This window comes from Carassius carassius, chromosome 29, assembly GCF_963082965.1.
Source record: "Carassius carassius chromosome 29, fCarCar2.1, whole genome shotgun sequence".
NCBI lineage: Eukaryota > Metazoa > Chordata > Actinopteri > Cypriniformes > Cyprinidae > Carassius > Carassius carassius.
In genome coordinates, this window is record NC_081783.1 from 10990916 (window position 1) to 11013982 (window position 23067).

General features: G+C 39.6%; 1 protein-coding gene across 1 annotated transcript in view; it reads right to left on the reverse strand.

The window, feature by feature from the left end:
• Nucleotides 1–23067, reverse strand: part of glra4a (glycine receptor, alpha 4a) — a 51329-nt gene that overhangs the window by 21873 nt on the left and 6389 nt on the right. Inside the window, exons 2-4 of the mRNA XM_059515856.1 lie at nt 2064–2197; nt 1550–1617; nt 678–901 (exon numbers count right to left, since the gene is read on the reverse strand). Of these exons, the coding sequence (XP_059371839.1) occupies nt 678–901; nt 1550–1617; nt 2064–2197 (426 nt within the window). The remainder of the gene's footprint in view (nt 1–677; nt 902–1549; nt 1618–2063; nt 2198–23067) is intronic.

Consider the following 23067-nt stretch of genomic DNA (forward strand, 5'->3'; position numbering starts at 1 on the left):
CTTGGTAAAAGCAAACTAACTGCCTGACGGTTGTTTTTCTTTTACATTTATTTATCATGCTGCTGACACATTAAGGTTTTAGCCGTGAGGAAGAGTCACCAGTAATAGAAAGTTTAGATAGAGGAAACAGTGTAATTACCTCCTTTAATGCAGTGCCTCCGAGAAAGACAAAAGCTACCAGTGCTTTTTTGAAGAGCCAGATTCTTTTGTGCTGTGATAACCCTAAATTCAAACCCCAAAATATCTACACTTACACACTCATGTGGAGAACTTTTTATGCTCAACACGCGACATTTTTTTCACTGTAGTTCGCAAAGAGCAAGCTTGGCATGATTATTTTCAATTCCATCCACCTCCACCCTTAGAATTAACTTTTTAAATCATATATATATATATATATATATATATATTTTTTTTTTTTTTTTTTTTTTTAAGATTTAAATTAATTTAGGCCACATATATCTCTCATCTTATGTATTGTATGTTTCCTATGATTAATAATGACTCAAATTGTGATCATTGTGATGCTAATAACCAGCCTTGTTTACTTTGGCTTGTGTCTTTAACATATAATCCTGAAGGAGAATTTTAATGCAAAAATTTAAATTGCACTTTTGCACTAATTCTTGTAAATTCCTCTGTGTTCTCTTAAATCTATGAGAGACTTCACTGCTTACCTAATACTGTATAACACATTCCCATTCTGAAAGATCCTCAGCAGCTTGTTGTCTGTTGTGACTTCATGAAAGTTTGCACCTTTTTCATTAGCAAAGAACAAGTCAGGTTTCCATATGGAGTCCAGCATAGAAGGGTCCAGGTCTAAAGAATTATCAGGATATTCACTATAAGCCAATCGAGGGTCATTCCACTGCTGACGTAGAAAGACATTAAGCCTATAATCCTGTAGGAAGAGGGAGAGAAAACTAAAAAATGTTAGGTCCTGAAATCTTATAGGTCGATTTCTGGATTTGATTATTATTAATGTTCCTTTTAGTTTTAATGTTTCGTTTTAGTTCTTCTTTTTTCTAACATTTTAATTACAAACATAACACAGTCGGAATAAGATATGCTCTCAACATGCCAGTAAATAACTTGTTCTCCCTTGACATTAAATTCTGTTGGAAGACCCACATTTCCAATTATCAAATCCCAGGTTAACCAACTAACAGACCATTAACAGTGGCAATCTGTATCGGTCAGCTGAAACATTCTGCTGACAGAGGCATTAAGTGCTAAGCACAGGCTTTAGAGGATGGGTATGTCACCTTTTCCACTTTTTCCCTCTAGATTCCGTCCGTTCTCTAAATTTTTTATTTTAATTGCATGGAGGACAGTTCATTATCAGCACATCAGCAGACCCAATGGACTCTAAACTAAGTGATGTGCTCCTTGAGACAAGAAGTCAGGTAAGTGACTAAAAACTCACTCAGCAGTAATATAATTGTAACAGGGCATACTGCCTGAAAGAATAGAGCGAAAGAGAAGGAATTCCCCTTTGCAATACTGAATAGGTGATATTAAACAAAACTGAACCAGTGTGATTACATACCATAGTTGTCTCTGTAATGGAGCCAAAGCTGTTGATGAAAATATTACAGGTGACATTTACTGGTGGTCCTGTTGGAATAGAAGGGAGAAGTTTCTTACGTTTAGACTAACACTTACTTTTGGTCAGAGAAGTTTGGATAATGAATGAAGATTTTTGTAGAAAAAACCCCATAGTCACCATTTACTAGACCAGCATGAACATTCTGCCTAACATCTCCTTTTGTGGTTCACAGAAAAACAAAACGTATGGATATAAAATAACGGTAAGTAAATGATGACAGAATGTTTTCATTTTTTGGGTGAGCTATCCCTTTAATAATAACAACAACAGAACAGAAGATGAGCATTCCTGGCCCTTAATGTATTTGGCGTAATAGCACACAGTCAGTTCATTGGGTTCTTTCTACTGTCACCTCATTAGGTTTCCAGGAGCCACTATCATCAAGCTGCTACCAGTTTCACAAGTTATGTTGCAAATATCCCGACAAATCCTGTTTGTTTACATTCTGTCACACCTTTGAAGTTGGGTCTGATGCGAGCATCATAGCCGGAGGTTCTTCCCATCAGCTTGTCCAGAAAGTCCGATGGGGACATAGGCTTTGGGGCTGGCCTGCTGGAGGACTTTATCTCCTCTTTACAGGAGCCCAGTCTGCCAGAGATAGAGAAAGCGAAGAAGAAGGGGTTTAGGATAATACAGCAAAAGAAAGATTTTAAAAAGATTTGTTCAAAAGACCAGCATGCATTTCCTAGCTGGTGGAACATCCCAAACATATGCTTGTGTCCTGCAATACTGGTCTATTCATCAGGGAATACGGAGGCATATTGCATTATACATACATTCTTCATGCTGGGTTTTTACTGAAACCTGTCACAGTGATCATGGCAAAGAAAAACAGAACCCACTAAATCCCTAGGAAGGGGGAGGCATTGTGTCTGACAGACTGATGGCTCAATTGAAATGCAGCGAATGTCACAGCTAGGGTAGACGACTTTGATTCCAGTTCCAGCGGGACTCAGTCTGTGCCTGACAGACCTGCCAGGCCGGAGCAAGTGGATCCCAGAGGCCAGAGTCTTGGATTCGACTGGATCTTTCTCCTTTTGATACTTCAGTGAAGTGTTTCCTGCTTGCTTGCTTTTGATACAATTTTAAGCAGATCAGTCATGACCCCAGTCCCTAGCCCCTGAAGAGCGAAGGGCCATCAGACTCCCTGTATCCTTCCAATGTCAAACTTTCTGATCGGTGAGTGTTTCTCAGTGCTTTTACTACAGAAAATGTGGATTTTAGTGGAAGCTCCCAGGTGAGTCTCTACTTAAATTGCATAGTGTTTGAAAAAAAAGTGTAACCACAGTCTGTGTTCTTTCCCGAAGCCCTGGAAGATACAAATATCTCTTGGAGTGAGAAAAAGTATGGGTTTATATTTGCCTCACAGGCTCCAGGGCTTCCTCATGATCCAGTTCAGATCTTGTTTATCCGAAACAGAAGAGAAAGGCTGCTAAATGAATCACCCCCACTTTTTTATGTGGTCCAACTGCCTTAGAAAATCAGGCTTTTCGCTCACATTCCCGCTTTGCTTTTCGCCAGGGTTTATGACGAAACCGTGCTAGAACGGAACATGCATTTTTAAAGAGTCGCAGGAGAGCGAGGCAGCAATCAAGTTTGTTTCTCAGCCTTGAGTGTCTGACTCACGTTTGCATCCAAGTACCATAAGCATCAGATTTTGTTTATAAACCTCACGGCCCCACGGCTTATACGCCAACTATGCCAAATTCATATCAAAGTCTTTCTGAACTTTAGAAGCTTCATTCCACCGAGCTCTTGGTTGGTTTTCCTCTTTCTTGCCCTTTCTTTCACTAGGAGAGAAACCATATGTTTTTTTTCGTTCTCCCTCGTTCTCCCTCTTTCTCTGGCTCACCTAAACAATCAATGTTCTTCTTAACACCACAGTGTATTACGGACAGTCCGATTACATTCTAATCCTCAGTAAAATGGTTTATATAATATGGGGCTCAGGCACACAAAGAACTGCTATGGCAAAGGTCCATTGCGTGTGTTTGTGCTGAGTGTAATCCATGGTTTCTGTTGTTTTGGTTGTCTGGTATTCAGCACCACTTCAAACATTCCAAGGAGATTATGCAGTAGCATTTGAAATGCACAAACTTGTCATTTCAGGCCAGTGATAAGACTGTATACATGATTACAATATCCATTGTGAAGCTGTGGTGGGTGTAGTGGTATTATAGTATATGTGCTCTACATCTGTAATAATGGTAAAATGAAAAGTTTTAATTATATAAAGTGGTAAGTCCAGATCCATCCTTGGAGGGGGCCAAAATTTAATCTTATATTTTGAGACTTATTTGTCTTTAATAATGAGAGATTCCATAAGAAAACTGATAAGCATTATTATTTTTTTATATATTTTTATTTTTGCATTGACATGTTTACATTTATTTATATTTGCCAGCATTCAGCTTACCCTTTGACATGACACGTAATGCATGGCAAATTTGGTTAGTCATATTTCTTATGGCATTATGTTATATACTTTCTTCTGATTTTTGGTTAGACTTCCTCAAATCTAATAGCCTTCAATTTTTATCTTTACCCATCTCATTTTGGAAAATGCAAGTAAAAAGTGGAACTGCACACTTAAACTATTTTCTAAAATAATTTAGCATTATTATTTCATCTGTATTTGAAAATTAACAATGTTTCAATTATCTTGTTGTATAATGTATAATTATAATTGTCTTTGGATGTACTAGAATGATTGGTCTGAAGTATGATTTCCTCTGACAGCTTGGAAACATTATTTCAGGGCTGCATATAGAGAAGACCGTTGAAAGACAAATTCCTGTGACAGTTATCTCTTTAATCTGCATGACATATTGACACATGAAACTCAGATCTCCTTTAAAACAATTTCTTATTTTAGCAATTATTTCTTGCAATTTGTTACAGACATTAACATTTAGCCTAGCTCAGAGAAAACGCTAAAACAGAAAAAAGTGAATGTGAGTGGTGTAATAAATCTGTCAGACAGTCAAAAGAAAAGTCACAAAAAAGAATTGTTTGCATGCATTGAAAAGATTAAGTTACCCAGTCATGTGATTACCTGCCATCTCTTTCACAAAAGCAGTCTGTCAACAGCGTTCAATTAAAAACTCATTAATTAACTTCAATGATTGACCTGCTGCCCGGTGAAACTATAATTGTCTGGAGATTTTACTGCACTTCATTATAGAGATGCCTGTGTGTTGAATCTTACATAGTTAGTGTCTGTTTTTCAATATTTCTTCTTTTTATTTTTGTCAAGATTATGTGGAGCCCCCTTTGAGTTCTTAGTCATCAGAAACGGTTTCAGATGTTGAATACATCAGCATAATGTATTAAAACATGCCTAATTTTTCAACGACAACGCAGAAAAGTTTAGAAGGCGGTACAGTTAAGGATTAGAATAAAATTCCCCTCTCTGAACATTTCAGGGGAGTCTGGGAAATAACTGGCGGGATGTTAACGGAAGCAGATCTAAACATGTTTCATGCTGGGCTGTTGCCTTCAACTGGGTGATGACCACAACATTTTTTTTTTATTACTGTAAGCCTCGAGAGATGGCTGACCCCTTCATCAGCCGTCATGAATTTATAATAACTGCCTTATACCATTGCTAACTTCACAGTATCTCAGATCCATTCCCATAAGACAGAACTGTACCAGCGCAGCAATCCAGTCACGTAACTGTGTGAACATGAGAGCTAGTCATCAAAGTGTGAGTGGAGTGTTCCTGAGGTGTGGAAATGCTGGGATACAGTGAGAGGGAGTCGCTTAGGGGGTTCCCAAGATGCCAGCTTATAAACAGATCTGCTGTGGTAGGGATGAAATAAGAAGCGTTCTGGCAAAAAATGTATAAAAAAGTGAAGTGTTTGCCTCTGGTCTAACAGGCACAGCATCTGTCGGCTGGTCATGAGGCCATTGGGGTTACTTGTAATGGCTCCGCAGGAAGCATTACAGAGGCCTGTTTAATGAAAGCTTGGGCTTTTCTTGAATCATTGAGATGCAAGTAAGGAACTTTTAATGAGCCTGACCTTTCAGGGCCCGATACTGCTGTCTGATCCCTGAGTCCCTGTCTGCGGAATGACAAGAATATCTTAACACTCATTCCTTGCTCAACACTAGCTCAGATATTTTCACGTGTGATCTGCATCCTGAAATTAATGACCGTGATGGCACTATCAAAGGCATACAAAAAAAAAAAAAAAAAAAAACTGTGACAGTTTTGCCTTTAAAGAAAATGTGATTGTTTTGTTTATGCTTTTAATGAAAAAATAAAAATACAAATGCATAGAAACAGTTTTTGAGCAAAAAAGTTCAAGTTCAAAAATCCATGTTTAAACACAAACAATTATCTAAAGGTTATTTTGATATTATAATATGAAAGATGTCTATTACAGACATTTATGCTTTTAAAAAAAAAAAATAATAAAACTTGTAATTTCACGTGCCACAGTTTTGTTTGTTGAAGTCATGATTTATACTGCCGTTCAAAAGTTTCTTATGTTCATCAAGGCTGTATCTGTTTACAGTTTTTCTCAGTCGCTTTGGTACATTTCTCGAATCAAACTCACAATTTGCAAAACAGTAAGTGCATTTCTCAAAACAATTCGTACAAATAGCAAAACACCATGGATTATACAGTATAAGCTTTCCAACTGAAGATTCATGAGATGAACCTTTGAGCTATTTCAGAGAAATGGTTTATCATTGGTTTATCATCTACATTCTCTTCATTAGTAAAGATTCACTTGCACAATTCATGCCAGATTGACAAAAAGTCTAATAATAATGTGTAAAAAAAAGTGTGCTTGGCAGTTTATGACAACTAGATTAACCATTTTGCTTTTAATGACTTATACGATGAACTAAAGACCCGATGTTTTGGGGGGTAAGACTATTGCACAGAAAACTATATAATAAATTTTGAGCAACATGACATTAGCAACTGATAATGTAGGAAACAACAGAGAATTGTACGTAATCATTTGCATGGATGTACCAAAGCATTTGCAACTTTTTCAAAGAAATGAGAAACTGCTTTTTTGATGTGCACAAGTGACACAATGATGTGAGAATTGAACAGGTAGTTTTGAGAATTTCAATTCTGATCTGAGAAATGTACCAAAGCGACTGAGAAAAACTGTAATAAAAATTACAGAAAAAAAGTGTAATTTTGTGAAATATTATTGCAATTTAAAATAACAGTTTTCTATTTTAATATACTTTAAAATATAGTTTGTTCCTATGAAGCAAAGCTGAATTTTCAGAAGTCTTCAGTGTCGGATCCTTAAGAAATCCTTCTAATATGCTGATTTATTACCAATGTTGGAAACAGTTGTGCTGTGTAATATTTTTTGGAATACTTTTTTCATGATTCATTGATAAATAAAAAGTTTAAAGGAACAGTGTTTATTCAAAATATAATTTTTTTCAATAATTTTATTTACACTGTATTCAAAAGTTTGGGGTCAATACATTTTTCTCATTTTTTTTTTAAATAAAGAAATTAAAACTTCCATCAAGGATGTGTTAAATGGTTAAAAAAGTGATATTAAAGAATTATATTATTAATATTGTTAGAAAAGATTTCTTATTTTGAATAAATGCTGTACTTTTTAACTTTTTCTTCATCAAAGAATTAAAAAAAATATCAGTTTCCAAAAAAAAAAATATATATATTAAGCCGCACAAGAGTTTGTACACTAATAATAGTTCAGCATATTTGAATGATTTCTGAAGGATCATGTGACACTGAAGACTGGAGTAATGGCTGGTGAAAATTCAGCGCTGCATAACAGAAATAAATTATATTTTAAAGTTTATAAATCTAAGATAACATTATTAAAATTACAATAATATGTCACAATATTCGTTTTTCTGTATTTTTGATCTAATAAATACAGCCTACATAAGAGACTCGATTAAAAAAACTTTAAAAATCTTACTGATCCCAACATTAAATTGTAATACAGCAAAGGTTCAAACATTTTTCTAGCTGTTTTTTATTTGATATTTGTTATTTTCTGCTATTCATATAACTTTTCACATCTTTGGTACACTGTTCTTATTATCAGCTCTCATGTTTTTATGTTGGCTAATTGTGAGGGGAGAGATTTTGTCTCGGCACATGCATTATATACAGTGCTGTCATCTGCCAACTCTTTCAAAGAAAAGTAAATCTGGATAGATTTCAGCCCAGTCAGCTGCAATATTATCAGACAGGCCTAGGGGCAACATGCTGGAATGAGAAGCTTCATAAGAAGTCTGACTCTGCTGATCCTTATGTTCTTCACATTAAAAGCAGTGTGACCCTCAGCAAGTTTTCTCTCATAGGCTCTGAAACCACAATTACAGATGTTCAGATAATATTAATTCAGAGGTAAATGCTAAAAATACAGACTTTGTCAGAACCTACTGAGAATAGAGAATATCATTATTTAAAGGCTGATTTTCACTTAAAAATATATTCTTTGTTTTCAACAGAATAAAGTCATGCAGATTTGGAATGGCATGAGGTTGAATAAATTATGACAGATTATTCATTTTTGAGTGAATTAGGTGTCTATTATAGAGCCCACTGGACACTTTGAGGTTATCCTTTCTCCATATGACTCATCGTGGCCCCAGTGTCTTAAAAATATGGGGTGAGTAAATGCAGATAGAATTTGTATTTTTAGGTGAGCAATCCCTTTAAGAGTTTGAGTATTTTTAAAATGGATAGTCATTGAAACAGAGGAACTTTAGATGCTTATTTTAATTAGCAACAAGCTTCACCCGAGTTGCATAGCTACTGTATGGTGGTTCACCAGCCAAACCAGTGCTAACCACTATAGGAGTTCATCTCATTGAGCATGATAATTACAGTTACCACCCTGGTTTCATTTAGTCCCAGCATACACTTTGCACATGATTTGCAAACATATGCTTCTAATTGCTTTTCATTAGAGAGCCAGTGATCAGAAAGCATATTAATTTTCAAAGTGGCCACTTTTTACCAAAGGCACGGGAAATGATAGTCATTAGACACTCATGGATGGTTGTCCAGATTTTTAGGGCTATTAGCATAATATGAGATGGAGTTTTTGCAGGTCTTACAACCTGTCATTAAAATACATCTCTGATCATTTTACCCAAATCGCTTTCAGTCTGGCTATTCCATTTGGTTTCCTCCCCAAAAGGTACATTTTCTATCCATGCTTTACTTTTGATTAACGGCGTCATCAGAGGAATAGGATTTAGTTTTTGTTCTGCAGTTTTCTGAGGCGCACTTGTCTTGGCTGATGTGATTTATGTCCGTTCTGTTGTAATGTTCCTGTGTCCATGGAGACACAGGGGGATATAGTGGTAGTATGTGGACTCAATCACCCACTGCCCTTAAGCAGTGACTGGACAGATGCCTCGGTAGAAAAACATGTTTGGAATCTGACACGGCTCACACATACAGGTTAAAGCTGCCCTTTGTGAACATGGAAGTGAAAAAAACTCTAGGATAAACTACATTTGTCAGCGATAATCTCACCAAGTCTTTTTTCTAGGTAGTTTCTAGTAGGAACTACCAGAAGAAGTAGAATAGACGGACCATGCAGAAATCAGACCACTAAATATCTGCTGGCTGTATAATGGTGAAATTAGAGTATATTGCTAGAATTTTTTTTCAAGTTTTTTCATCCGTCTGGTTTTAGAGTGAGCTTCAAAGCTCTGCAATCATCAGCAATGCTTCACAGCTCTTTCGTAAAAAGGTTTATTCCTCACTGTTTACAAATCCTGCATCATTATAAGTGTCTTTAGAAAACTCATTGTTCTAAACTAGATCTATGATGTGGTGCAGAAGCAACTCAGTGGAAATGTACTGTATATTGCAAGTATAAAACTCAGCTCATAACTTTATTAAAAGTCGAGCTCAGCTGAAACTCCTCACAGGCCACAGATAACACATTTTAATTCATAATGCAGTCTTTAACCTTGGGGGAGGCTGTCTCTAACATCTCAGAAGACCCATTAGATTAGATCATGTTTCAATGCTTAATTTATTCTCTGTTGCTGAAAACCTTGAAAAATGCATTTAATGCAGTGATGGTCTCATTTTTTAATCTGATCGTCCTCTTTGCCCCTGGCCACCGTTCTCCCCAGATTCACGATTTGTTTAAACTGTGGTTTAGCTGTAGCTTTCTCAAGCTATCAGCTTAATGCTCTGGTGTGCCATAATTAAGACACAAGAGCTCTTTTTGAAGTTTCTACTGATTTGCAGGGATACATGATACTGTAAGCATTTTTTCCCATTCTAATGAAGTGTACTTTTCTGTTGTAGCCTTTATTATTCTCTTTTAGATCACAAAAGGAATGGAATGATTTGCTTAAATATTTGAATGTGAAACTGAATGCACGATTCATCTTCCAACAACTGTCTTTTGGAACGACAATTATGTAAATGGCGGTACAGTATGTAGTAAAATAAAATGTAATTAGCGTCGCTTGGTTACATAAAGCCCTATTGTGTCAATTAATAGAATAGGCTTTGCAAGTAATTTTTGTAAAAAACACTCATCAGATTGTTTATTCATCAAGGCTGTTATTTACATTAATTGTAATCAAACTGTAGCATAGCTACTTCCTCCCACAAAAATGTACAACAAATGAGCCCACCTGCCTTTTCCGCTTAATTTGTAGACAATCAATCAAACAAACAAAGATATGAGTATCTTACCATTAAGATACAGCACCATTAAAAAAGTTAAATGTAAAAGAAAGTTTCTCAATATCTACTATTGTCCTCTCAGCCTTCTTTTTATTCCCTTACTGAGATAGACCTTGGGTCAGTCGGGAATACCTTTTGTCAGTCTATGAGACAGTACTCCAGCTTCTCTGATTACTTGTCTGATGGTGCCAGTGCTCTGACAGAGAGCTGTGATGGGTCTTTTTGTGATCTACTCTTTCAGAGAAATAAGCAGCGAAGCCTATCAGATTCACCCTCTCAAGAGTGTCCCACAGGTCCATCTTTCTCATCAGGGACCATAGATGACATTTCAGGGTCGTCAATCTGCCATGTTTTAGAACTTTCCTTTTTCATTGTGTTTATTACACAATTTTGTGGTAACTGATGGGCTAGTTTTAAAAAATCTACCCTTTCTGTAAAGGCCAGCATATGTTAACTCTGTTTCAAAACTTGATTAGCAGCCTTGCTGCATAATGCCATTTATCATGTATTAATACTTTACGATATTAAGCGATTTAGGTATGTTTATGATTTTCTCTCCTCTCCTGCAATTTTTGGAAAATCAAACAAGTCTTTCCCTTCTTAAACAAAATAGACTACTGTTCAAAATGTTTGGGTCAATAAGATTTTTTTTTTAAATGCTTTTATCTCTTATGCGTAACATGGCTGTATTTATTTGAATCAGAAATACAGAAAAATTTTGATATTGAGAACTATTACCATTTAAAATAACTTTATTTTAATATATTTTAAAATGTTATTTATGTAATTCCTGTCATTACTCCAGTCTGTCACATGGTCCTGTATAAATCATTCTAATGTGCTGATTTGCTCAAGAAACATTTCTTATTATTATCAGTGTTGAAAGGATTTGTGTTGCTTAATATTTTGTAGAAACGTACTCGGTTACTAAACGTAACCTCGGTTCTCTCTAGAAGAGCGAACGATTACTGCGTCTTAGCTAAGACACTACGGGAAAAGTCTCTTTTCACGAAATACTGAAGCAAAAAATTATCCTTAATTTTGTATTTTTGTAAAGCGCATTTGCAGCAGTACACAGCCATAGGCGAGACGGCTCGTTCGCTCATTGGCTTGTTCTGCGGCAACTGCACAGCCTATCGAGCGCGGGCTGATGCAACATCAGACCAATAAGGGCGCTTCGCGCCCCTTCTTGCCACTTCCCGCCGAAACGGGTGTGGCCCAACCTATAAAAGGAGCTCGAAAAGGCTGACTCACCTGATTTATTTCATCGCCGAAGCGAACCAGAGTGAATCGTGCGCACGGCCGAGAACGCAGTACTCGTTCGCTCTTCTAGAGAGAACCGAGGTTACGTTTAGTAACTGAGTACGTTCTCTTACGAGAGCTCTCTCATACTGCGTCTTAGCTAAGACGCTACGGGAACCCAATGTAAAACGCCGTGCGCGCAGGGATCACACACCAATAAACCTGAAGCAACGCCCAGGATTTACAGTGCACAGTCACCTGAGGGACTCACAGAGAGTCCAGGACAGAAAAGGGAAAAAGCCCTCTGTCCTATATCTAGCAGCATCCGTAGATGCGGCAATATGACATCACACAGCCGAGGCAAGGCCTGACCAATGTGGCAATGCAGGTCTTACGCAATACTGCCCATATAACAGTCGGCAGCGCATAGCGCCCGTGAACTCAGAATTCCCCTCAGGGCCCTGATTCGACTATACCGACAACAGCCTTGCTTGCAAGGCGGGGACCTCCAGGTTATAGAACCTGATAAATGTAGACGGCGAGGCCCAACCTGCCGCCATACATATATCCTGCAAGGAGATCCCAGTAGACCACACCCACGACGAGGCGACGCCTCTTGTGGAGTGTGCTCTGACGCCCAACGGGCACTGAAGGCCCCTGGAAGCGTAAGCTAACGCTATGGCGTCAACTATCCATCTGGATAGAGTCTGTCTCGAAACAGCCATTCCCTTGGAACGTCCACCGAACGAGACAAACAGCTGCTCCATCTGCCGAAAGGCAGCAGAGCGAGACACATAAGCTCTTAAAACCCTGACAGGGCAAAGAAGACTCGAGTCTCCATCCTCCCCTGACACCGGCAGGGCAGACAGGGCAATAACCTGAGCCCGGAACGGTGTGTTGAGTCATTGGGCCCAAACTCCAAGCACGACTGGCTCACTGAGAGCGCGTGCAAATCACCCACACGCTTCACAGAAGCGAGAGCCAACAAGAATACTGTCTTGAACGACAGATGCTGAAGGCTAACCGATTGGATAGGCTCAAAAGGGGGACCCTTCAAGGCCTCCAAAACCACCGCGAGGTCCCACATAGGGACTGACGGAGGTCTGGGAGGATTCAGCCTCCTAGCTCCTCTGAGGAACCGGATGACTAAATCGTTCCTTCCTATTGACTGATCGGCCGCCACATAAACTTTGAGCGTGGATGGGGCTCTGCCCTTATCCAATAGCTCCTGTAGGAAGGAGAGGACCTCCGTCACCTCACAACTAAGGGGTGAATAACCTCGAGCTGTGCACCAGCTGGAGAACACCGACCACTTCGAGGCATACAGACGTCGTGTCGACGGAGCTCTAGCCTGAGTGATGGTATTTAGCACTCCCACTGCGAGATCAGCGGGTAACCGTTGAGTGCCCACACATGGAGGGACCACAACTCCGGTTGAGGGTGCCAAATCGAGCCCCTGGCCTGCGAGAGGAGGTCCCTCCTCAACGGTACCGGCCACGGGGCGACATCTGCTAACTGCATCAAATCTGGGAACCATGGTTGGTTCTTCCAAAGAGGTGCTACAAGCAGTATTGAACATCTCGTTTCTCTCACCCGTTCTATCACCTGTGGAAGGAGGGAGACAGGAGGGAATGCATAAAGCGGGCAGCACGGCCATCTCCGTGACAGCGCGCTTTCGTTCTTGGAAAAGAACGCGGGGCAGTGAGCGTTTTCGTGGGACGCAAAGAGGTCCACCTCCGCCATGCCAAATCTCTCCCACAACAGCCGGACTGTTTGCGGGTGTAGAGACCATTCGCCCGTGGGAACATTGCCTCTGGACAGCCTGTCTGGACCCAGATTCTGCAGTCCAGGCACATGCACTGCTCTCAGCGAGCGCACGTTGCGCTGAGCCCAAACCAGGAGGCGTTCCGTCAGCCTGCACAGGTTTCGGGACCCGAGACCGCCCTGGCGATTTATGTAGGACACCACGGACATGTTGTCCGCACGGACTACGACGTGGTGATCCTTGATATGGGGACAAAAGCGCGTCAGCACGTTCTCCACTGCCAGCATTTCCAGGCAGTTGATATGATGGAGCTTTTCCCGTTCTGACCATAGGCCAAAGGACGGTCTGCCTTCGAGCAGCGCTCCCCATCCCGAAGTGGAGGCGTCCGTCGACACCATTTTCACACTCGGGGAAGTCCCCAGGCTTACACCTGATCGGTACCAGCCGTTCGCTGTCCAAGGTGCTAGAGCCGCAACACAGCTCTGATCGACCTTGAAATGCAGCCGGCCAGACGCCCACGCTCTGCGCGGCACCCAAGCCTTCAGCCAGAACTGCAGGGGGGCGCATGCGGAGCAGGCCCAGCCGCAGAACCGGAGATGCTGAGGCCATGAGACCCAGCATCTTTTGACAGGTTTGAGCGACACGGTCGCGCCGCAGCGGAAAGAACTCGCTGCGCGCTGAATGCCCATCGCGCGCCGTGGTGACAGCCGCGCCGTCATGGAACACGAGTTCAGAACTATACCCAGAAACAGGATCGTCTGACTGGGGTTCAGCGAACTCTTCGCCCAATTGACACTGAGGCCGAGCTTCTCGAGGTGATCGAGTAAAACGGCCCTGTGGTCCACGATCTCCGCTCGTGATCGGGCCAGAACCAGCCAGTCATCCAAATAATTCAGCACTCGTATGCTTCTGAGTCTGAGAGGAGCGAGCGCTGCATCCATGCTCCTCGTAAACGTACGAGGAGCCACGGAGGATGGTATGCCTGGCCCTCGAAGGCGAATCTCAAATATCGCCTGTGGTTTGACGCTATCTGTATTTGAAAATACACGTCCCTCAGATCTATTGAAATGAACCAGTCCCCTCTGCGAATCTGCGCGAGGAGTTTCCTGGTCGTAAGCATTTTGAAACTGCGTTTCATCAATGCCTTGTTCAGCTGTCTTAGATCCAGTATGGGCCTGAGACCCCCGTGGCACGTCTGCTATGTAGTGCGCGTGATCGACTTGAGTCGCTTTTATGGGCGCGAGCCCTGTGTGAAGGGCTGTGCTTATATGTGGAGATGGGCACTGAGCAGTGGGCATCGTCACTACATTTATAGCACCATCGGCCGTGGCCGGGACATCAGAAATTACACCTTTTTCGGGAAATATCTGGGTAGCAGTGATAACGGTTTTTGTGTGCAGGCAAGCGGGCAACCGTACAGGCTTGCGCATTGCAAAAAACGCTGAAACAGTCACAATCTCTGGAACTGAAACAGCGGCGCGCTTAGGTGAGAGCCCGGCCACAGCGGAACTCGTACACCGGCGCTTCGATGAAGCAGCCATCATGTGTAGTGCCGACGCAGCGTCATGCAGCATGCGTAGATGGCTTTCCTAGGATGGCTTCGGGGTTTTCCTAGGAGGGCTTCGGTTCCGGAATCCGCTGGAAGCGATGCTTTTACTGCGCCTCAGCGCAGCGGAGAATGCAGGCTCAGAGAAAAAGGCCAGGCGAGTCCTCAGAGTCACCATGGCAACAGCTCGCAGTGGGGGCATCCGCCGTCAGCGAGCGCGAGCGCTGCATGATCGTCACCCAGGCAGGAGACACAGATGACGTACCGGTCTCCCTCGCTGAGTGGGGCTCTGACGAGCCGCAGGAAGGCATCTTAAAAAAGACGCGAGCTCTTTTACGAGTGTGTGTCGCAGGGCGAACACACATACACACACATAAAGAACAGCTTGGATATAACAGAATTGAAAGGATATAGGTGCCGGATAGCACAGCAGGAACGGCAGTGGAAGGCGGCGATGCCAGCAGCTTCAGAATGGCTCGTCCTGCTGATGTGCTTTCTCAGACGGCGCTTGCTTCCTCCGTGATCCAGCGATGCGTGAGCTTCGCTGAAGAGATGAAAAATCAGGTGAGTCAGCCTTTTCGAGCTCCTTTTATAGGTTGGGCCACACCCGTTTCGGCGGGAAGTGGCAAGAAGGGCGCGAAGTGCCCTTATTGGTCTGATGTTGCATCAGCCCGCGCTCGATAGGCTGTGCAGTTGCCGCAGAACAAGCCAATGAGCGAACGAGCCGTCTCGCCTATGGCTGTGTACTGCTGCAAATGCGCTTTACAAAAATACAAAATTAAGGATAATTTTTTGCTTCAGTATTTCGTGAAAAGAGACTTTTCCCGTAGCGTCTTAGCTAAGACGCAGTACGAGAGAGCTCTCGTAAGAGAACTGATTTATCAGTTTTCATTCTTTGGAAACGGAAAGTTGAAAAGAACAGCATTGAAATATACAGTGTCACTTTTGATCAATTTAATGCATCCATGCTAAATAGTACTAATATTTGTATTAATTAATTCTGAATAGTACTGACGTCTTTAAAATATCCTGACAAGTTTTAATTAAAAAATAAAGTATGTTTTAAACAAAATTTGAGTGATTTTTACTGAATGAGAAAGAATCTCAAAAAATGGAATGATAATTTTATCTGAAATGCATACTTTTTTCTGAAACCTAAATGGAAACTCTCTAGTCCACTGTCTCTAATTCAAAGAAGTCACCACAGAGAAGAAAGATTAGCCTCCTGGCAGAGGAGTGCTGCTGTGATTTTTCTCTGTGTGCCCATTCAGGTTAATGAAATGAGAGTTCAGAGAAATTGGGCTGGAATTCAGGTGTGACAGAGAAATTAAGGCCAAGAAACGGAAGTTCTTATAGCTAGCAACACATCTCACACGTGTGCATGTGTACAGTAAATGTCTAGTTAGGACCTGGCTGCAGCATGCTACCACAGATTCATAAATGTGGTCCATTAAATGCCTGTGCTGTATGAATACGGATGGACGTGTCAGTTCTCATCAGGTTCTGGATTATTTCCACGGACTTGAACGAGTCTCTGTACGCCATCCATCCACTCTGAGATCTGCTTCTTGTTGTTTCACACATTTATCTGCTACACTCTTTAACTTGCTCAGGTAATGAGGCCCTCCCGTCTGCTCTCCTTAAGGGCTGTGGCGCTCTTGCAGTTGTGCTGGGTAGTTCACAGCTCTCCTCCCTGTTTTCACTAGCTCTGCCTCAGGTGGTCCTGACTCATTCTACCTTCACATGGCTTCTACAACGCTCCACCTGTCTGAGAAGCCTGTACTATGGTTCAGGAGCCGATATAGGCAGAAAAGTGTGCGGAGAGGTCGCTCACTGCATTTTAGAGCCTCCAGCTGTTCCAGACTTCAATGTCAGTATGTGTTTTGCCTCGCATGAAAGAGAGTGAGGACCCCAATGGCTTATGTTTGTGTGTATGGTTTCCAGTCTTCCTGGGATTATGGGAAAGAAACTGTTTGAGGTCCTGTGGTGTGCTATGACCTCTTAGCATATGTTTCAATAAATTATATATTTTTTTTTTCTGAACATATGCATTGTCATTTTTAAAGTATCAATGCTTTTGATGCTGTATTTTAATATAGTTTTTTTTTTAATCGAAAAATAATTTAAAGGTTTAAATATTTAAAAGCTAAAAGCTTAAAGTATTTTAGCTGGTATCACATTACTATACATTTTCTTTCAGCTCATCTAAATGCAGACAGAAACATTGAAAAAGCAAGCAGCCGTTTACAGATACATTGCAGTCCCCATTCAATTGAAGAACGTTGCTTACCAGAGGTAATGACATACAGTGAAACATAATTTGCTGTTATTTCACACTAAATTATGACAGAGCTAAATGTGACATTTATTATAATGAGTGTGTGGGACACCTGTTATTTAAAGTTTATTTACATTAAAAGTTGTTTATCATGTTCTTTAATTGTTTATATAGATAGATAAATATAAACAGTCTAATAATTTACAATTTAGACTTGTTAAATGACTTTAAAATATCATCCTAAATGGCTGTTACTATTTAATTGTCAGAAATCTAAAATTGTTCCAGTATTATAATCAATATCTGTGATATGGCCTTTGATAGATAGATACCCATCCTTACTCTGTGAAATAATGACTGGAAACAATATCATTTTCTAAATAGTATTAATTGAAACGAACAAACAAAATCAAGACTTGGTAGAAGAGCATAATAGGACCCCTTTAAAACTTTGACGAATGCAGTGTCGTCTGAATATCTTGTGCATAGAAACAATTCGCATACAATGAATGGCATGGATGATGCACATTAGAATTTTTTTTCAAATGTAGTACGAGAAGTACATCTGTATGCGATTTTGAATGCAGGTACTGTGATAAATAATAACAAATGGTCTGGATGAGCCGTCAGGGTTCTCATGCTAGCATAGAGAGGTCAGGATGTTCCTCTCATCTTTATGGAGTGAGGCACATGGGACTTTAGATAGTCTGCTCAAGCACACTTGAAATAACCACTTTAATTGGAGCACTCTCCAGTGCACCTCACTACTCTGAACACCGGCAGAGTAACACATTATTTTTTCAGGCACTGTTGACCCACTGCAAATGAGCAGATTTTTGGAGCTGGTTCGTACAGGAAGAGCTGTGATTAATCTTAATAAACAGAGAGGGGTACAGTTGCTCTCCCCTGAAGCGCTCAGTGTGGGTGGTATGTCATACACAAGAATCCTAGCGGCACTTAGTGGATGAAGTCCATACTTTGCTTAAGGGTGTAAAGGGATCCAGAGTCTAAAGTTTGGCCTCACTCCCAGAAGCTCATCTACTGTCTAAGTGACTATGTGCAGGACAGCACTGCTTCTTACTAAAAACAACTATAGAGAGTAAAATTCCTTCACTTCTTGTTCATTTACCTCAAATATTATTTAGATTTTTGTGATTGTTCCATTTAAAGTGTTGTTTTCTTGTGAAATCTACTAAAGTGAGTAAAACCAGCAAGTATCTATTCTCCTCTTGTTATAAGGCTGTTTTCACGCTTCTTGCTTTTCCCAAACTTTAATTCAACTACTGGTCTCTTTTAACATTGCGCTTTAGGTTTAAACCATGCTATGTCAGCATCACAAGCACTAATGTCAGCTGTTTGCCACTGTAAATCATTGGGTTAACAGTGAATCAGTTTTATTTGTAATTTACTGGCTTTTGATTGACTATTCAGTTTGATTTGAATAAAATATTTCATTTAGTATTTTTTAAAGATGTATTTATTGTTTTCTTTAAAGATGGCAATTGCAATGCTCACAATTTTAGAATCCAGTCAACAGCCGATGGATAAAACAACGTTGTTTCTTTTCTTTTTTATGGTAATCCATTACATTTGGATCTTGTGCTATTCTGTTTCATTGCAACATTAAATTATTTATTTACTGTATATTAATGATTTGATTTGTGTTTTTAATCAGCTATTAGCAAACGCAAATGATTCTCTTTCAAAAATCTTTCACACCAACTAAACAACTGCAACTTTAACAAATGGCCTCAGATCACACCAAAAGCTGTAACATAAAAGTTCCCTGAAATGTTTGAACATTAAATCCTTACAGGGGTGTTTGGCAAACAGTCTTTCAGATGAAGTCACCATGCTGCATGACTTGAATTGCTCTGCACTGATTTAACTGCTAATAGCTCTGTCTTCTTTCATGCTGTGTTCAAGCAGGGAATGTAGTCTCCAATTTAGAAGGTACACTGACAACACAACAGTTACACAGACAGAAATGTTTCATTGTATGAATGCAAATATTCTCTCTGACCTCCAGGAATCCTGAACTGGTGCCATTAGTTAGAGCAAACATTGTCTGATGTAGTCTGGCTTGGGCCAGGAATATTGGTGGCCAGAAACCTTCTTTTTGGACATCAAGGTGAGGGTGAAAATAAAGACAGAGAAGAAAGGGAAAACAGGAAAGCAATGTGGGAAGACCCGATGAGCTGATAGTGGAGCTTGGGTCTTGCTGCTGGTTGTGCAGACAGAGAGAAAGAAAAAGTCGGCATGGTCATGCATGTCTAATTCCATCTTTTGACTCTAGCGCTAACCCATGGCAAACAGAAGGGAGCGTATACAGGTTGTATATATGATATATTTCTTAATAATGTTCTGTTGTCTTAGCTGGTTAAATAAAACTCAGGCAAGACTGGGACTACGTGTCACATAGAAATGTTGTGAAAAAGGGCTAATAAATAAGGTTTTGAGTAATTTTTATTTTTTAATGATTATTTTACTTTCTTTTATGTAAAGGACTGTAAATTACCATTGTGTATGAGCAGTGACTTTGTATATTGGTTTCAAGCACCCATTTTAATTTCATAATCCTCTTGAAAATAAAAATAAATATTTAATTATTATTCATTTATTTATTTATTTTAAATTGCAGCTATATAATTGTTAATTTTATCTTCCAAACTAAAAATCCAATATTATATTTTTTTACTGTAAAATTATTAATTTACTTAATTAAACTTTTATATATTTATTTCATTAATTTACATTAATTTTCATAGTTTTACTTTAAATTCTACTGAAAAGCCTATGATAGGATGATTAATGGCAAGTCACATTGTGACAACTTACTGCACTATAGGGGGGTCAACATGTGTTCCTTAAACTGTATTTGTATTTCCTATGTAATAATGGTAAAAATGTCAGTACAAATCAAAAGTGAGACGAGTATCTCCGGTTACTCCTATAGCATATTTGATCGTTTTCAGAAAAAAAAACAGCTTCCTGCATATATTAGGACCATGAGCATTTTATTGTTTATTAGACTGATGCCATACAGTCACAAGAACTGACATAACTTTCTCTGTAATGTTCTTATGTCTGTTTGTTTTAGAAATATAGCAATAGTATTTTAGGGTAAATACAATTAACCCAGACTCAGTGGCTCCATTCTCATGGCCTGTTGTACTTCGCTTGTCAGTCAGTCAGTCATGCTAATGATTCTGAACATATTTCTGAATCCTGTGGCATGACCTTAGGCTATTTGCATCCTCCTTGACCACTGCTGCTATGCTTTTAAAAAACTGTAGCTGCTTCCATTTTTCCATTAGGAAAAAATCATGTGTCGTACAGGGTTAATGGCCTTAAGCTTAGTAGATCAATAAACCAGAATTGTCATGGCAACAGACCGCCGCTAGCCTCGGTGCTCTCGCAACTGCAGTGACACCAGAAATATCAATAAACTGAACATTGGGTCGGCGCGGCCCAGTTTCTGAGGCCCATCTGGAGGTCAGAGTGTTAGTCAGGCATTTACTGAAAAGCTGTGATTAGCACTATTGAATTTAATTTGTTCCCACAATAGTGAGCCGGAGTCAAGGGGTGCCCTTACAGAGGGTCAGTGGTGTCAAAAGTATTGGCATTCATTACTCAAGTAGAAGTATAAATACTAGGGTTTAAAAAGACTTTTGTAGAAGTTGAAGTATCAACTCAAGCTTTTTACTCAAGTAAAAGTGTAAAAGTACTGGTTTAAAAAACTACTTAAATTATAAAAGTAAAAGTAATGTAAGGAAAAAAAATGCCATTAAGAACAAAAGCTTAGGCCGCACCACAGGGGCCTTTTGTGCACTACCCCACCTCCTCAAAAAACATTTTTTTCTAAAGGCCATAATGACTATAATGTTATATTAAAATGTTCATGTTGAAAAATTTGGGATGCACTAGGCTACCTGTTTCAGCCGCATATATGCCCATTGAAAATGAATGCATTTTAGTACAATGCAAATACATAGAGCTAGAGATATGATGACTAGTTGCCTATAAGTATTGTTATGGTGCAAAAAGTCAAACTTCAGAGGCATGTTATCAATAACCTTTAATGGAATGTAAATGTACATCCAAGCTTAGCTGCAGGAATTTGCGAGGGCAATGGACAAGAACATTAGTGCAGGCTTAGTAACAATTACACTTGTATGGTTGTCTATTTACAATAAACATTATAGTGCTGTCAAAATGAATGATTAATCCAAGTGATTAATCAAAAATAACTAAAAATAAAAAAATAACTCAAACCTGATACCTCCTTGATTGATAGCTTCTTGTATTCGGTACATACGTCTGCTATGTCCAGTGTTCGGGGGGTAACGAGTTACAAAGTTGGTAAAGCCTATCACAACATTGTCAATCGCGTCGTCAATCGCAAAAGATAATTTATTAAAACTTCTCGCTACCGAACTACCTACAGTAGCTTAATTTGCGGAGGACGAAGAGAAAGCACCCATTTGGTAAATGAGCCAGTGAGAAATAATAACTTTTAAGTGGGGTCCAGTGCCTTTTCGATACTTTTAAAACGGTACCGGCGCCTAAACGGTGCCTGAACCGATACTTTAAAAAAAAAGGAACCTCAAAAAAAAAACTATGGATAACTTTAAAGAACATTACAAATATTTAAAATAAATCCATAGCTTTCACCTTGGATGCTCTCATTTCTCAAGTTGTGCTTCCTTTACTCTAAGGCTAATAAATGTATTTCACAATCTGGGTCATTATTTAATACAAAACCACACGTAATGTTTCTACTGTATCTCTGTCACTCACTCTGATATTTAGTTAAAATGAGTGCTGTCTGTCACTGTCTTTAATCAGTTCTGTGATGGACTGTATGGTCATTCTTTATAAAGTAGCAACAATGTCGTTTTTAAAATACAGTACTGTGCAAAAGTCTTAGGGAAAAGAAAAAATTGTATTTTCACCCCAAAAAAGGGTTTTAAGCCAGTTATTTATATCTTTTGCTGTAGTGTGTCCGTAGGAAATATCAGTTTGCCATTAATTTTAATAAGAATCTAGTGCGATTTTGAATGCACAAGCAGTTTGACAATGGCAAAATGAATGTTTGGACATGTAAACTGATATTTTCTACTGACACACTACACCAAATATATAAATTAGCCGAACATCATTCTTTTAAGTGAAAATATTAACGTGCCTAAGACTTTTGCACTGTAGCTCGTGTATGTATAAAGTATGTATGATTAAATTAAGTATATTTAAATAAGTGTAATTAAAGTATGTGTTCGTTCATGTGTGTTAAGGGCTAGATTTTCGCTGGAGGATACGGCTGTGATGAGCGGTGACAAGCGAAAACTTTACAGAAGATGAGAAACCGATTGCTCCCTTGTGACCTTTTGTAAACTGTATTTATGACAAAGAACTGCACAGATACAGATATTCTAACAATCTATCGATAAGCACACACCTTGTGTCCTCTGTGTTTGTTTCCGCTCGCACTGCTCCGCCGCGGTCTGCGGATTGAAGAGCGCGCTGAAAGACGGAGAGGAGACCGGTCTGACGCCGGTTTCATATGAAATTTAAGAGGACTACCGATCGGATACCGGTTCCATACCCAACCCTACTTTTAAGAAATATATTTTTTGATAAACGAACCCAAAACTGGCTATGTCCTTGCTAGAGTGTGATGTGATTTGTGTAATGTGCAGGTGCGATGGATCGCGTACAAACCAATAGGGTGTCGGAATGGTATGATGCCGGATGGCGCGATTTATCTGGATAGGTTTTTTTTTTTTTTTTTTGAATGATTACAAGCCGGAATGAAAACAAGCCGAAATGAAATAGCAGTAACGAAGCTATTTTTAAAATGTAAGGAGTAGAAAGTACAGATACTTGCGTGAAAATGTAAGGAGTAGAAGTAAAAAGTCGGCTGAAATATAATTACTCA